The sequence below is a fragment of the Aspergillus steynii genome (assembly GCF_002849105.1).
Source record: "Aspergillus steynii IBT 23096 chromosome Unknown P170scaffold_2, whole genome shotgun sequence".
Classification (NCBI taxonomy): domain Eukaryota; kingdom Fungi; phylum Ascomycota; class Eurotiomycetes; order Eurotiales; family Aspergillaceae; genus Aspergillus; species Aspergillus steynii.
Window position 1 is genome coordinate 2,931,840 of NW_020194399.1, and position 13,635 is coordinate 2,945,474.

Here is a 13,635-nt window from a genome sequence, read left to right on the forward strand (position 1 = left end):
ATCGGGCGCTATATGGAGTATATCACGCGCCCACAGACGCATGTGCTGTGTACTAGCACATATCCCCTGCACGAGGCAGCGAATAGAATATGAGATGCTGGCAGCCCAATGTCTGAACCACGAGGCTGAGAGCTGAGGTCACAAGTTTAATAAACCCTCCCATTTCCAGCCTTCTAGGCTTGAGCATACTGACTACACCACCATCCTCGAAGAGAACCCTCAGCATGTCGTTCTTCAATAAGGTATTGATGAAGGGCCACTCTCGCCACAGAGGTCGCAAAAGTCCCGCTGATGGTGGCGTTGGTGATTCTGGCGGAAAAAAGGCACGTATTCAAGCTGCATCTCCCTTCTCCCATACCCTGTCACATACGATCAACTGGGCTGACAGCTCGAGCAGGGCGAGCGTACCGGAGAACAACCCATAAGTGGGCTTTTTGATGTCCTTAAAGACGAAGAAACGAACAAGGCTGCGTCAACTGTGTGCGTAACCAACCCGTATTAAAGTCACCCCGGGCTCACAATAAGTCAAGAATCGTCGCCGTCCATGGACTGGGAGGAAACTGGCTCAGGACATGGGAGTCAGAGAAAGATAATTGGAACTGGGTTGAGTCGTCCATAGGTCCTGGACTGCTTGAAGAGGCCGGCATTGTTGCCAGAATATTGTCGTTTGGCTACAACTCTAACATTTTCGCTACCCAATCGGTCAACGACATTCAACAAGTCGCAGAGATACTAATCGAGGGCATATACAACGCCGTACGGAAGATGGACAACCAATCGCCGACAATAGTATTCATAGCGCACAGCCTTGGGGGTCTGGTGGTGAAGAAGGTAACGAGCAATGCTTCCTTGCCCAGCATATACTTGTCACCTATATTCTAAAACGCTTCGTCCTTCTAGGCATTAAATATTGCCTGGAATAACAGTGATCGGTACGGCAGACTGCTCGACCAAATCAAAGGGTGTCTTTTCCTGGGCGTTCCTCATAGAGGCGCAGACCTGGCATCCTGGGCAAAGCTGCCAGTTCGCACCTTTCAGCTCCTGTCGGGAGGGTCGTTGGGAAACAATAATTTTTTGGACAGTCTTCAGCGCAATTCAACAGTCTGGATGGATATATCTCGAGACTTCGTACACCGGGCAAAGCATCTGCAGATCAGAACGTTCCATGAAACTGAAAAGTTCATGAACCAAATCGTAAGTCTCCTTTTCCATTCACTCCGCTAGTGAAGCAAGTGTGTCTGTAGGTGTATCTGTTCCTGGAGCACTGATTTTCCTGTTTATACAGATTGTTGACCGGGATTCTGCCGCCATGAATCTACCGAACGAACTCGTTCTGCCTCTTGATAGCTCTGATCACCGAACAATCTGCAAGTTCTCGCAAGATGAAGAAGAAAGGTACATGCCTGTATGGGACGCTTTGATGGAGTTAGTCTCTTTTGGGCAATCGAGTACGTGAGGCGGCTCATAATCGTTCTTCGAAAGGTGCAGTTTCTGTTTGCGATTTCTAACTCTACTTTGATAACATATTAGGGCATACAAGTACTCCAATGGATAGCAGAATGTTACTACTGTTCCAAAAGCTCGGCAGATTTGACTACGAAGTCCATAAAGATCGAATTTCTCCAGCGTATCCAGGGACTTGCCAATGGTTCCTAACGCACGAACAATACCATGCCTGGCGAACTTCAGATAAAAGCTGCCTCCTCTGGTTGTCTTTTGACCCTGGGTGTGGAAAGTCAGTCCTGATGAGGCATCTGGCCGATACCTTCCAGCCATCGACATCCAGCTGTGTATGCTATTTCTTCTTCAAAGCGGATGGGGACCTTGAGCAACGGGACCTGTCGCATGCATTCTCGGCAATTCTGCATCAGCTCTTCACGGTATTCCCACAGTGGATAAACGAGTTGGAAAAAGAGTACGACCGCCATGGATCTAGCCTAGTTAGCATGGGTAGCAGACTTTTGCGCATTTTCACAGATATGTCGAAAGTCAAAGTATCTAGGAAGACTGAGGTTATTTGTCTTCTAGATGCTGTTGACGAATGCCAGGAGCCAGAACAAACAGAGCTCCTACACCAGCTTATTAAGACGATTGTCGAGCTTTCAGAGCAGGGGTGTTGCAATTCTCCAAGGATAAAGTTTCTGGTGTCCAGCCGCCCATATAACAAAATCAAGAGAAAACTAAGTTCTCTACTTCGGCAAACAAATGGGTACCATATCGATGGAAATGCCAATACCGACAAGGTCAGTGATGAACTTAGTCTTTTCACAAAGGCACAAATTACCGAAATCTGTCACGAAATTGGCCTTTCAGAACATGTCCAGAACAGGTTAATCGAGCGACTAGCGACTTCTCAAGAGCGAACGTACCTGTGGATCACCCTAGTCCTGGTGGAAATTCGACAGATGCCCGGAAAATCGGAAAGGAAAGCATTTGCTGTTATCGACAACCTCCCGCAGACCGTTAATGAGGCGTACGAAAAGATCTTAGCAGGAGTTAGGGACAAGTCGCAAGCGAGGAAAGTGTTATCACTGATTCTGGCCGCAGAACGACCATTGACCCTGTCCGAAATTGACGCCGCCTTAGAAGTCAGCGAGAGGACTTCCCGGTTTAGTGATCTAGACCTTGAAGGGGCAAGGCCTAGAGAGGAATTTGTACGACAGGTCACTGGACTTTTCGTGACCGTACAGAATGGGAGGGTATACTTTCTTCACGAAACAGCACGGGATTTTCTTCTCAGAAAAGGTCGATCCTCCAGAACCTTAGGAAGCAAAGTGGACGAATGGGGCTCCTCATTTTCTGCATTGGAGGCTCATAAGCAACTAGCCGACATTTGTGTTCGCTACCTTCAACTCAAAGAATTTGCCGAAGAGCCCTTGATAATTGAGCTGGCACATACTGCAAGGACTATTGACTGGCGTTCCAAAGAGTGCAACAGCGTGTCATGGGATTGCAACCACAGGTGGTCGGGGTACACAATGGCGACACTTTTCGAAGAGCATGCACAAGTTGCCCAACCAGAAAGCACTATTCCAATAAAACCGAAGGACGCACTAAGGGAGCACACAACAAAATACCCCTTTATAGCCTACGCTGCAGTGCACTGGCTAAAGCATGTTTATCAAGCGGATATTCAAAATGATCTTGCTAGCATCGTGCCTTTGTTGGATGCGGGAAATCCATATTTCATGAATTGGCTTTCGGTTTACTGGGGCAGTGGTCCGTGCACCGAATATTCTCATTTGAGTGCCCTACGTATCTGCATGGCCTTTAACTTGCATGTCTTACTTGAGATTATGTCGCAGACGACTGATGTGGATGCCTTGGACAATCATGGTCGCACCGCGCTACATTTTGCAGCTCAGCATAACCTTGTGACGGATACTAAGCTTTTAATTGGAGCCGGTGCAAAGGTAGATGTCCAGGATCATACGTTAAGGACGCCATTGCATGAAGCTGTTCTTTATGGCCACATCGATGTTGCTCAAGTGCTACTAGAGGCTGGAGCAAGGCCAACTTTGGGGGATTATGTGGGAATGGCACCTCTTCATCTTGTCCGGGAAAGGAAAGACATCGCGAGGCTCCTAACCAGCTACGGGGCAAAAGTCAACCAAAAAGATAAAATTGGTCGCCTACCCATTGCCTTGGCATTGTATGAGCCTAGATGGGGAGACCACACCGATGAAGAACAAGCGGCCGGATATCTCGAAGTTATCGAGTATCTCATGACCAAGGGGACCAATGTGCGCTTCGCGTTGCGTCGGGCACATTTCGAGGGTTTGAAAGAGGCAATACTAATTATATGTAGACATGTGGGAAAGCCGGATCTGATCACAGCGATCGAGCTAGGTTGGCAGGAGGACATTGTTTCTTTACTCCAGAAGGGGGAAGACCCCAATCTCGGGTATCTGGATAACACAACGCCTTTGCACTGCGCAGCTGCCGAGGGTAAAGAAGATCAATGTGAACTTCTTCTTGAATATGGAGCAAACCTGAATGCCCGATGTTGTTACGGCCGCACACCTTTGTTCTTCGCTATCCGCGGGGGCCATTTCGATACTGCCAAGCTTTTAATGGAGAAGGGGACCAATATTTCTGTCGAGGACATTGATGGCATGAACCTCCTTCTCTATTCAGCTCTTCGAGGAGATGTAAGGTCATTTCGCTTCTTCCTCGAAAATGGATTTGACCCCAACTCCCGCGCACGTGACGGTTTCAGTGTCCTCCATGCCTCTTTGTTACGGGGAGACGTCCAAAAGACACAAACGCTCATGGCATACCGCCCTAATATAAATGTCTCCTATAGGGGAGGGACGCCTATCGTTCTGGCTTGTGAGGTCGGTCCGAAAGAGAACGTGGAGCTTCTCCTGGAGAGTGGTGCGTCTATGAGCGAGAGAGACCCTTATGGAAGAACACTACTTCGTCTAGCTCTTCTGGTTGAGCAGTTTGCCATTGCTAATATGCTTCTTGAACGAGGGCATCCTGACGAGATAGTTTGGGATGGACAGAAAGCGAGTGACGTACTCAAAGATATTGATCCTGAAGCATATCGAGAGAATATGACCCGACGCCTTCGGTCGGACTCTTCTACCAGCACATCGTTCGATACCCGTGCAGACCAGTTTCGGGCCCTTGCCCGCAGCATGTCTTTGATTTTTTGATGAAGCTCGGGTCATAGATGCTCATATTCAATGGCATGTTTCACTGGTAGGATCATTTCATCCTCTTTACCGCTGGAATCGCATCAATGTGGAGGCTGCTGGGCATGTCGTAAGACCTCAGGGACCTAGAGAAATGCAATTCTTCCTAATGTGTAAGGGGTGGGGTTAGGCATCAAATGTTTACCATGCGGTGGGTTTGACTCTGGAGAAATGAGGGTAACAAATGAAAATTAGAGAGTGAGATTTGGAAGGACGCTGTGGTCGCATACCAGATAATGTCGGAGGACACTATGCAGACCAAATTCATAAATTGATTGATGACTCTATCTTGGAAGGAGCGAAGCTCCATACAAGTTGATATGTGGGGGGCTCTCGCCTGGCGTGGCGCTAGGCCTATTTAGGCAGGTGAGGTGTTCCCCCGGGCCCGACGCGCTTCTTCCTCCTGCTCCTCTCCGTCTGACTCTAGCAGTCGACTATCGCGGGGGTAGTGCCATTGTCCTTGTCCACTCGACTGCATTTTGTTGTTTGAGTCTCATCTATGTATTAATGCTTTTGCATATGCATATTCATTCATTCGATCATTAATTAGACACGCCTTCTTCCATGTCGACCACCCCCAACCCGCGCCGTCGCGGGTCGCCCGCCTCGGCATCCACCCCCCTCGGAGACAGAGACGCGACGCTCACGGGGGTATGTACCCTCTCTCTTCCTCCCGATCTCCCTCGGATATGCATATCTCTGAAATGCTGGCAATTGCTAACTCGGGATGAATAACAGCTCCAGCGCCTCCCCCTCCACTCTCACAACCCCATCACCCCCAGCCGCCTCGCGACATCAACAACCCCCTCGGCCAATCGCTCCGCTTCGCGACGCACACCGCGAAATAGGGGCGTAGGGGCTCCCTCGACGCCATATGGACTCCGCGCGATGCAGCGCCGGGCGGCGAAGCCGGCCAGAGACCGACGGAAGAGCGTGAAAGTGCAGCGGGAGACGACGTTTGATATTCTAAGGAATTTAGGGAGGGGTGAGTTTTCCGCTACATTGTCCCCTCCGTGCGCTTGTCTTGGGTACATGGTGTAGGATGATGACATGATCGCTGACCACTGACTAGCCCTCGCGCCTGTATCCCAACCCATTGAGTCCTCGCCGCACATACCAGAGCCGGAGCCGGAGCCGGAGCCGGAGATAGACGAGATCGAGGAGCTTGATAACGAGCCGGAGGTGGAACGGCCTCGGCTTTCGTTGCCTCTGGAAGACGTGGCGGAAGAAGAAGACGATGATGCGAGTCCCGAGCCGCGTCCGCCTAGGCTTTCGTTGGCGTTCGAGGAGGAAGATATCACGGTTGAGTATCCCCGTCGAGCGGCCGATCAAGAAAAAGCGCGACTGTCGATGATGAGCTTTGGCGGGCCTCGATTGAGCGAGAATTTTAGGGAGGCGGGGTTAGAGAGTGAAGATGAGGACGGCGATGATACAGGTATTGCGGATGATGAAAACCCCGACGAGACGATTATCAGTCAAGGGGCCTTTGATAGGGGGTAGGTTCCGGCTCTTATTCTGATACTTGATACACGAGCTAATTACTGGAATAGCGGAGAGACGGAAGACCTTGGGAAGTTCAATTTGGACTTCAATTTCCCGTCCCCGGTCCCGGTTGCAAATGAGGACTTGGATCAGGATCAGGCCATCAACGATGATGATGGATTCGAACTTCCAGCCGTGGACTTACCCGAAGAGACAGGATTCGCTTCTGACAGCGATGATGGCAATGAGCCTATTGCTGACTTCGGCATGGACGTCGATCTGGACGCGAATATGGACGCGAATCTAGACGCGAACCCGTCGCCTCGCTGGTCCCCAGCACCTATGAGCGAAAGTCCGGGGATCGTTGGAGGAGGGCTGCGTGAGGAAGATACTATCATGCAAGGCTCGAAGCAAAAGAAACTCTCGCGCCATGGCATCCCCGTTCCGAACATGCCCGCCGGAGTCATCAAGAAGCTGGCTACGCGATTTGCGCCGGCAAGGGCTGGGTCCAAAACCAAGATGAACAAGGCAACCTTGGCGGCAATCGAGCAGGCCTCGTCATGGTATTTCGAGCAAGTGAGCGAAGACCTGGCTGCGTATTCCAAACACGCGGGACGGAAGACGATCGACGAGTGTGATGTGGCCGCTCTCATTCGAAGGTAAGTTTGAAGTCCTACTCTATCTGATCTGACCCAAGCTGATATCGTAGACAACGCCATACAAACAATGCAACCACTATGTTCTCGCTGGCGCAAAAGCATCTGCCCAAAGAACTCTTGCAGGATATGAGACTGTCGATGCCGCCATGAAATATACATTTTATACAAATCTACCTAGCTAACGAAACCGAACGCCCGCAACAAAGCTGAACAGGGGTAAATCACCAGTTCCGGTTGGCGCGGACCCGACGTGTGGCCTCGTTGGGTCTCTTCCGGATAATCATCCACAGCATGATTGAGGTTGCCAAAGACAATCCGTACCTGCAAAGATCAGCACGGGGAGCGCTATTGTCGAGATTTGAAGGACTCACCATGTGAAGATGTACTGGCTGTGGTTGTTTCTCAGGTTCACCTCAGCCGCGCGACCGATCGGAATACCCTTGGCTGTTCGATCATAGAACTCCACCATATCCGGAACTGCCAGGGTTCACATCAGCCCACGCCGCATGTTACATAGAATATAGCTTAAACTTACCCATTGTCTGCTCAATCCACACCGGCTGGCTGCCAGTCAATTCGGCCATCTGCTCGACGTCAGGAAAGTAGAACTCTCCCTTGTCCGGCCTGTTTTCCGGCGTAAACATATTCTTCTGCCACGGCTCGCGCAGCAATCCCTCCACGGTAACCTCCTCCTGAGGCAGCCCAACAGCTCGATCCTTTTGGTTCCTCAGCTTCTTGGAAATCCAGCCCCGGTTCACCAGCACGGTGCTCTGTCCCTCGCCTCTCTCCAAAGGCGTCACCACCATGTATCCATCCTCGCCTTCCCGCATGCGCGGCCCGATCAACATCTCCTGGTCATGTCTCAGTCGACCCGTAGCGTAGACCTTGCGATAATCGAACTCCGAAACAGCACTCGGGTCTATCTGCGGCGGTAGCGGAAGAGGCGGCTTCACTAGACGGTCTTCGTATTTGGCGATAATTTTGGTCTTCCAGTCCAGGCGCTGGATCTGCCAGGTTCCCAATGCGAACGAGATAATAGGAATCAAAGCTATGACATTGCCAGTCAGCACCATATCCATAATCTAGTCGGATTCCGTTCCAAAGGTGACCGGTGACGCAAATACTCACCCAAGATAATCAACCCCGGCCCATGCTTGTTCCCCGTCCGAACAATCTGTGACGGATTATCTACCACGGACAGCCAGCGCGGATCATCGCCCGCTTGATTCCCGTTGAATCGGACCTGCTGGCGACGACAACGAGCGCAGATCGAATCGAGCTTGAAGGCCGCGCGAGGACCGCGGAGGGCAGCGGCAGTTGGGGGCTGCCAGGCCGTCGTTGCGGTCCGCTGGAGGACCGAAAAGAGGGACCTCATGGACTATAAGAGTCTGAGTGTTTCAGTCAAGGCGATTGAATTGGTACGTAGCGAAATGCCGGGTTGTTGGGCCGGATCAGTCGGTCCTTCGTTGCGTCAGGAAATAACAAGAGAGGGAATCTTTAGCGGACGGGATTCCCGAGGGGCGCTCGTGATCGGCGGCTTCCATGCTTTCCCCGATCTCTCCGCCCCCGGCTCTTGTCACTTGTCTACCTACTCATCCATTTCATCATGTTTTATTCCGGAAGCTTGCAGGAGGGCATCGCCCAGGCTGTGAGCCAAGCTAAGGCCGTGGTTTGCTTTGTTAGAGGTATTCCCTATCCCACTTGCACTCGCGCCAGCTGGAGCTTTCATTATGCGCCGGCCGCCAGCTCCACCTTCTTCATGACCATGTCGTCTCTCTGTGGCAATTAGCTAACCACCCGGGTGATAGACGATAGCGAGACGAGTTCGAAGTGGGAAAATGACTATTTCACGGACAGCGAGGTACCGTTTCCTTCCCCTTCCTTCCTTGGTCACTGCGTTGCTGTAGGTTGGCTTCTTGGCTAACGAGTTCACCGGTCTACAGTTTGCGCAACTCCTCGAATCGAGATCTGTCCTGTTGCGACTCACCAAGGATAGTGCGGAGGCCGGCTTCTTGACTTCTTTCTGTCCCGTCACCAAGTTTCCGACTGTTATTGTGATCAAGTATGTTGGGTTCTCTATACTCTGGATCTGGGGGCATTGCGTCATTGCATGGGGCCGGACAGGGTTTACGGGCAGGGTTTAATCTGAGATGGAGTTGGCTGACAGTTGTGTAGGGATGGAACGCTGCGAGAGTATATTGTGCCAGATGTTGAGAAGGAGGGCTTTCAGGGGAGGCTGAGGGCTGCGATTGGGGATGCTGAGGCCCAGCCTCAGGCTCCAGCGCAGTCGATAGCACAGAGTAGCTCTGCGGCATCGACAGGTACGACTGCCCCGGCTCCTGTATCTGAGCCGACGACTGCGCCTGTACCTGCGCCCATGTCTGAACCTACGCCTGTATCACCTACCCCGGCGTCAACGGCACCTCGGCCTCAGAATATCGCGACCCAACAACAGCCTCAACGGAAGAGAGATGAAGTATCAGCGGGAAAGAAGCCAGAGAAAACAGAGCCGTCCCAATCGCCTTCAACGAAGAGGCAGAAGCCTCAAAAGATAGACCCTGCACCTGCTCCCCAAATCTCTATCAAGAGGCACGACAAGCCAGCACAATCATCAAGAACTATGAAGGTCGAAATGCCAACCTCACCTCCACCCAAAACAGAACCAGAACCCGCACCAAAGCCCCAACCAACGCCTCCCAGACAGTACCGTCTACAAGTCCGACTCTTCGACGGGAGTTCCGTGCGTTCGAGCTTTACTCCTTCGCAGACCATTCGCAGCGACGTACGCCCCTGGGTCGACAGCCAGCTGGAAGAAAAACGTCCCTATAACCTCAAGCACATTCTCACCCCTCTCCCTAACCGAACCCTCACCATCGCCGAGGAGGAGCAGACCCTCGAGGAACTGGGCCTTGGCTCGACGGCGAATCTCGTCATGGTTCCGATTAACACATACACGGAGGCATATTCCACCTCCGGGGCTAGTCTTCCCGTTCGTGCTGTCTCATCCGCCTATGGAATTGTTTCGTCTGTGGTCGGGACTGCGACAGGACTCGTTGGTTCCCTGTTCGGCTACGTCCAACCAGCACCGCCATCTCAGGCGGCACCGTCGACCGGCTCTTCTCAAACGGAGAACACGAACGCAGCAAGCGCAGCAAGACCGCGCCCAACAGGGTCAGGGGGGCTTAATATTCGGACCCTGCATGATCAGCGTGAGTCGCGAGACGATAGTCAGCTTTACAACGGGAATCAGGTAAGCCTTTTGCCCGGGACTCGAATTCATTTCACCTTTTGCAGGGACTAATTGTATCTTCACAGCTTAATTTCCAACCACGACGGGATGAAGACGGACGATCGCTGCAATAACTGTACTTATTCAACTGAGTCCTTTTTGCTTACTTCCTTTGTTAACGGTTTTTGTGGCGTTCAGCACTCGATTGATTGATTATTTTCCACGCGCATTCGTTCATTCTATTTCCATCCTTCGTTCACTCAATTCGGATGTTTTTCTATAGCGATAGCATTGTCATTCATTCGTTTTGATTCCAATGGATGGGCTGAGGTTCTAATTTCATTGATGGCTTTGTTCTTATTTTATCGTGATTTAGTAGTTGCTCCATTTTACCTGTTCAATATCTGAGTATTCTATATCTTGAAATATCAAGAACAAAGCCAAACGACAAGATAGTTGAAGAGTGGAAAGTTTCTTTTTTTCATTTATTCTATTTCCGATCCTCAAAAGTCCCTCTGAGCAGGAGATCGGTGTCGGTAAATATCATTCGATATGGTGGTATACAGTAAGATAAAGTAAAAAGGTAAGTAGGTAGGTAGGTAGGTATAGGGAGAAAAATACGCCGCTATGCAAACACAATCCAAGACGTCAAGGTAGCGGGTTCGCCACCTGCCTATTCCCATGTACCAGATACCCATAGCCAGGAAGTCGGTTGAAGAATCAATCAACTAGCTAGCTAGACAGACAGGTAGAGGTAGGTAGGCAGGGAAGTCGAACTCGCACCGAAGCCATGTATTTTCACCCATGGATTAAAAACACACAACGATACATTAAGATCTGATACCGAGATCATGTCCGGGTATCGGTTGATCGGTAAAGGGTTCGAATTTAGTAGGGCTTGGCGGCGGCCTGGCAAGCTTTCTGTACGAGGGAGTTTGTTAGCGTCCATCCATCACCAGTCTATCATATACCATTTATCCCCTCCTCGCGTTGTCTCTCCCACCGTGCATAGGGAAGGAGAAAGACTACGCGAGCGAAGAAATGGGAGAGGGGGGAAACGTACCAGCTGATCCAAGTACCACCCACAGATGGTCAAGTCACCCTTGTTCTCGTCCATGCAGGTACGGAAGCTGCGCACGTCCGTGGCACAAGGGGAGTTCTCCCACGAGGTGTTGGCCGCGGTGCTCTGCCACAGACCGCTGTCCATGGCCTGCGAGTCGGCGGGGGGAGCAGCAGCCTGCTGGGGCTCAGCGGGGGCGCTGGAGCCGCCACCGAAGAAGCCACCGATGGCGTGGCCGATCGAGGATCCAACTGCGACACCGCTGTGACAATTCAGTCAGTACGTGGGTAGGTGTGTTTTGTTTTGCTGGGAGAGGGACTTACGCAGCGGTCGAGGCCATCTGACCGAAGAGACCGGGGCCAGCGCTCTGCTGGACAGGAGGGGCGGCGGCGGCCGGGGGAGGAGCGTGCTGCTGGGCGCCGGGCTGGTGAGCAGAGGTCGAGTGAGGCTGGGAGTGCTGGGCTTGCGGAGCAGCGGCCGGTCTGGCGGGAGCGGCGGTAGGTCTGGTAGGGGCGCTGCGCGCGGGAGTAGAGGCGGGAGCGGCACCACGGCGTTGACGAGGCATTTTGATGGATGTGAGGGGTGTGGTTTGAGGTGTAGATGGGAGTTGGTAGGGGTGGTTGTGGAGGGTGAGTGATGCGGATGAAGGGTCGGTTATATAGAAAGAATAGAAGACACTCGAAGGTCGGCGGAGAAGTCGAAAACTCCGGCAGCTGGCTAACTCTGCCACGCTGATTGGTGGAAGGCGGTGCTTAGGTCAGCGCTCGGGACGGTGACCGGCGATTACGGATCTGCGGTATTTTCGGATGTTTTGCCGGCTAAACTCCGTCTCCACTGCGTATCGGCACGTATTGGCGCGTATTGTGGCGGCAATCATGAGGTTTACGGAGTAGATTTAGGGTATAAGAGTAGGTCTGGAGTATAGGATATATGTACGATGTCTACAGTGTCAGAATAGTTGACAATAAATCATAATACGATTGAAAGCATCCTCATAAATAATATTTACTGTCAATGCCAATGCCTGCATGTGCTGCCTAAGAATGAGTCACTGCATCTTGATCCACATAACTCAGCTGACGGCTCTCGATGCCCTAAAAATGAGCCTGGTTGATGGTTCAGGAGCGAAGCAGAAGTCGCCACTCCTGTCATTGCCAGCACAGACTCCACAGCTATAAAAAGCATGGGTAAGCACCGGGTTGCCGCCAATATCGCGCTTCGAGCCTTGTTATGATATCCTCGAAGTCTTTCCTTTGTTAGTGGTCCGGCTGCTGTTGAGTATCCAATTCCTCATGAGCAGTCAGCTGGCGCAGCAATTCAATAGTCCAGCGTGAACTGAAGAGCAACAATCTGCTGAGAGCACGTATGCGTTTGCCCTCGTGGAAATGGGATAACACTGCCCTGAATCTATCCCCAGATGCAATAAACTAGATCAGTAACAGACGAACATCAAGCCTGACGATCGGGTCCAGCCGATCAGGCTCGCGAGACTCTACCCTCGCTAGTCCTAGATAGAATCTTTGCTTAGTTTTACCCTCTTGCCACTTTTTTTATGACTGCCTTGCCTTCCGAACTTCCTTCTTCTTGTTTCTCCTCTCTTTCTTGTCTTCGGTTCGTCCTTCTTTGCTGCGCTTGTTCTTGCTCTTGGATTTCTTCTCGCCCTTATCCTTCCCCTGCTTGTTCTTCTTCTTCTGCTCTGGCTTAGCAGCCTTGGCGGTGTTCTTCGATTGTTTGGCAGTAGTTTCGGCCTTCGGTTCATCGATCTTCATTTCATCGTCGGAGCCGGATTCGGACTCGGACTCCGAGCCATTCGTGGGGTTCTCGGACGATTGCTGGGGCGCGTCACCTTGCTTCTTGGCGAGCAGTGATGCCTTGAACTGCGCGCGCGCTTTTTCTTTTGCCTCTCGTTCCTTGCGCTCCATGTCGTATTTGTCATTTCCGGCCTGGTAGCAGTTAGCAACTATGTAAAGCTTGCCATTGGGAAGATAAAAGAACCTACAAGACCGTGCTTGATGAATCGACCCGCAGCTTCCTTGTCCAGTGTCATAGTCCGCTGCTCCGGCTCGGTCTCCAGCGCCTTGATTTTTGCGAAGTATTGTTTCACTCGAGTCAGTTCTCGGAAGACCGGGTGGTCTTTGGCGTTCACGCCATGAAGACGCAGGTACGCTATCATGAATTAGCAAAAAAACATATAAACACAATGTCAGATAATTTGCAAAAAAGGGAAACACACAGAAAATCAGCGATTCCAAAGCGTATGTGACCATGACATGGTATTTCGCCTTGTCCATCACAGGAAGTTTCTTCGAAGTCTCGGTGACCGCGCTGTTCAAAAGCGGCGCAAGAGCCTCCTCCAAAACATCGACATCATCGTCCAGCTGGTCGACCAGCGGAAGCAAATCGGTGGGATCCATGACGGGCAGGTGAAGTGGAATGGAGACAAAGAAAGTCGATCGCGAATGTAAAGACGATAATGTCGATTTTTTATCGGCGGGCGGTGAGGCG

At 51.5% G+C, this 13,635-nt stretch overlaps 8 protein-coding genes across 8 annotated transcripts; 5 read left to right on the top strand and 3 right to left on the bottom strand.

Annotated features, from left to right (window-relative positions):
* Positions 1-531: 531 nt before the first annotated feature.
* Positions 532-1,456, top strand: P170DRAFT_348482 (esterase/lipase family protein; the record flags this gene model as incomplete). Its single annotated transcript, XM_024843681.1, has 3 exons — positions 532-831; positions 901-1,194; positions 1,286-1,456. Coding segments are annotated over 3 exons (765 nt in total), but the record flags the coding sequence as incomplete, so codon positions are not given.
* Positions 1,457-1,547: 91 nt separating this feature from the next.
* Positions 1,548-2,852, top strand: P170DRAFT_351595 (uncharacterized protein; the record flags this gene model as incomplete). The annotated part of the gene is made up of 1 exon (XM_024843878.1): positions 1,548-2,852. A coding segment is annotated over one exon (1,305 nt), but the record flags the coding sequence as incomplete, so codon positions are not given.
* A 1,225-nt stretch (positions 2,853-4,077) lies between these two features.
* On the top strand, positions 4,078-4,994 carry P170DRAFT_102410 (ankyrin repeat domain-containing protein). Its single transcript, XM_024842274.1, has 3 exons — positions 4,078-4,377; positions 4,477-4,770; positions 4,819-4,994. Exons 1-2 carry the CDS (start codon positions 4,116-4,118, stop codon positions 4,659-4,661), a joined length of 447 nt encoding a protein of 148 aa, XP_024707669.1. The 5' UTR covers positions 4,078-4,115; the 3' UTR covers positions 4,662-4,770; positions 4,819-4,994.
* Positions 4,971-7,171, top strand: P170DRAFT_102162 (uncharacterized protein). The gene is made up of 5 exons (XM_024842273.1): positions 4,971-5,351; positions 5,439-5,685; positions 5,773-6,196; positions 6,251-6,841; positions 6,892-7,171. Exons 1-5 carry the CDS (start codon positions 5,265-5,267, stop codon positions 6,989-6,991), a joined length of 1,449 nt encoding a protein of 482 aa, XP_024707670.1. The 5' UTR covers positions 4,971-5,264; the 3' UTR covers positions 6,992-7,171.
* Positions 6,774-8,325, bottom strand: P170DRAFT_434136 (cytochrome oxidase assembly protein SHY1). The gene is made up of 4 exons (XM_024848651.1): positions 7,970-8,325; positions 7,377-7,889; positions 7,213-7,318; positions 6,774-7,162 (listed from the first exon to the last, which is right to left on the bottom strand). The coding sequence occupies exons 1-4, from the start codon at positions 8,214-8,216 to the stop codon at positions 7,063-7,065; spliced, it is 966 nt and encodes a 321-aa protein (XP_024707671.1). The 5' UTR covers positions 8,217-8,325; the 3' UTR covers positions 6,774-7,062.
* A 107-nt stretch (positions 8,326-8,432) lies between these two features.
* On the top strand, positions 8,433-10,520 carry P170DRAFT_434137 (uncharacterized protein). Its single transcript, XM_024848652.1, has 5 exons — positions 8,433-8,526; positions 8,650-8,702; positions 8,785-8,903; positions 9,017-10,091; positions 10,157-10,520. The coding sequence occupies exons 1-5, from the start codon at positions 8,448-8,450 to the stop codon at positions 10,202-10,204; spliced, it is 1,374 nt and encodes a 457-aa protein (XP_024707672.1). The 5' UTR covers positions 8,433-8,447; the 3' UTR covers positions 10,205-10,520.
* P170DRAFT_434138 (coiled-coil-helix-coiled-coil-helix domain-containing protein) lies at positions 10,512-12,074 on the bottom strand. Its single transcript, XM_024848653.1, has 3 exons — positions 11,454-12,074; positions 11,134-11,392; positions 10,512-10,991 (listed from the first exon to the last, which is right to left on the bottom strand). Exons 1-3 carry the CDS (start codon positions 11,693-11,695, stop codon positions 10,959-10,961), a joined length of 534 nt encoding a protein of 177 aa, XP_024707673.1. The 5' UTR covers positions 11,696-12,074; the 3' UTR covers positions 10,512-10,958.
* A 436-nt stretch (positions 12,075-12,510) lies between these two features.
* On the bottom strand, positions 12,511-13,556 carry P170DRAFT_434142 (Sas10/Utp3/C1D family protein). The gene is made up of 4 exons (XM_024848654.1): positions 13,364-13,556; positions 13,130-13,296; positions 12,696-13,073; positions 12,511-12,637 (listed from the first exon to the last, which is right to left on the bottom strand). Exons 1-4 carry the CDS (start codon positions 13,542-13,544, stop codon positions 12,632-12,634), a joined length of 732 nt encoding a protein of 243 aa, XP_024707674.1. The 5' UTR covers positions 13,545-13,556; the 3' UTR covers positions 12,511-12,631.
* Positions 13,557-13,635: the final 79 nt, after the last annotated feature.

Coding starts and splice junctions, on each gene's coding strand:
- P170DRAFT_434142 (XM_024848654.1), bottom strand. CDS start 13,544: ATGGATCCCACCGATTTGCTTCCGCTGGTCGACCAGCTGGACGATGAT. Junction 13,297..13,363: donor TTTGGAATCGCTGATTTTCT/GTGTGTTTCCCT, acceptor AATTCATGATAG/CGTACCTGCGTCTTCATGGC. Junction 13,074..13,129: donor GATTCATCAAGCACGGTCTT/GTAGGTTCTTTT, acceptor AACTGCTACCAG/GCCGGAAATGACAAATACGA.
- P170DRAFT_102162 (XM_024842273.1), top strand. CDS start 5,265: ATGTCGACCACCCCCAACCCGCGCCGTCGCGGGTCGCCCGCCTCGGCA. Junction 5,686..5,772: donor TCTAAGGAATTTAGGGAGGG/GTGAGTTTTCCG, acceptor ACCACTGACTAG/CCCTCGCGCCTGTATCCCAA. Junction 6,842..6,891: donor GTGGCCGCTCTCATTCGAAG/GTAAGTTTGAAG, acceptor CTGATATCGTAG/ACAACGCCATACAAACAATG.
- P170DRAFT_434136 (XM_024848651.1), bottom strand. CDS start 8,216: ATGAGGTCCCTCTTTTCGGTCCTCCAGCGGACCGCAACGACGGCCTGG. Junction 7,319..7,376: donor GTGGATTGAGCAGACAATGG/GTAAGTTTAAGC, acceptor GAACCCTGGCAG/TTCCGGATATGGTGGAGTTC. Junction 7,163..7,212: donor AGCCAGTACATCTTCACATG/GTGAGTCCTTCA, acceptor TGATCTTTGCAG/GTACGGATTGTCTTTGGCAA.
- P170DRAFT_434138 (XM_024848653.1), bottom strand. CDS start 11,695: ATGCCTCGTCAACGCCGTGGTGCCGCTCCCGCCTCTACTCCCGCGCGC. Junction 11,393..11,453: donor CAGATGGCCTCGACCGCTGC/GTAAGTCCCTCT, acceptor GAATTGTCACAG/CGGTGTCGCAGTTGGATCCT. Junction 10,992..11,133: donor GGTGGTACTTGGATCAGCTG/GTACGTTTCCCC, acceptor TCCCTCGTACAG/AAAGCTTGCCAGGCCGCCGC.
- P170DRAFT_434137 (XM_024848652.1), top strand. CDS start 8,448: ATGTTTTATTCCGGAAGCTTGCAGGAGGGCATCGCCCAGGCTGTGAGC. Junction 8,527..8,649: donor CGTGGTTTGCTTTGTTAGAG/GTATTCCCTATC, acceptor CCCGGGTGATAG/ACGATAGCGAGACGAGTTCG. Junction 8,703..8,784: donor ACTATTTCACGGACAGCGAG/GTACCGTTTCCT, acceptor ACCGGTCTACAG/TTTGCGCAACTCCTCGAATC.
- P170DRAFT_102410 (XM_024842274.1), top strand. CDS start 4,116: ATGAACCTCCTTCTCTATTCAGCTCTTCGAGGAGATGTAAGGTCATTT. Junction 4,378..4,476: donor GGAGCTTCTCCTGGAGAGTG/GTGCGTCTATGA, acceptor TTCTTGAACGAG/GGCATCCTGACGAGATAGTT.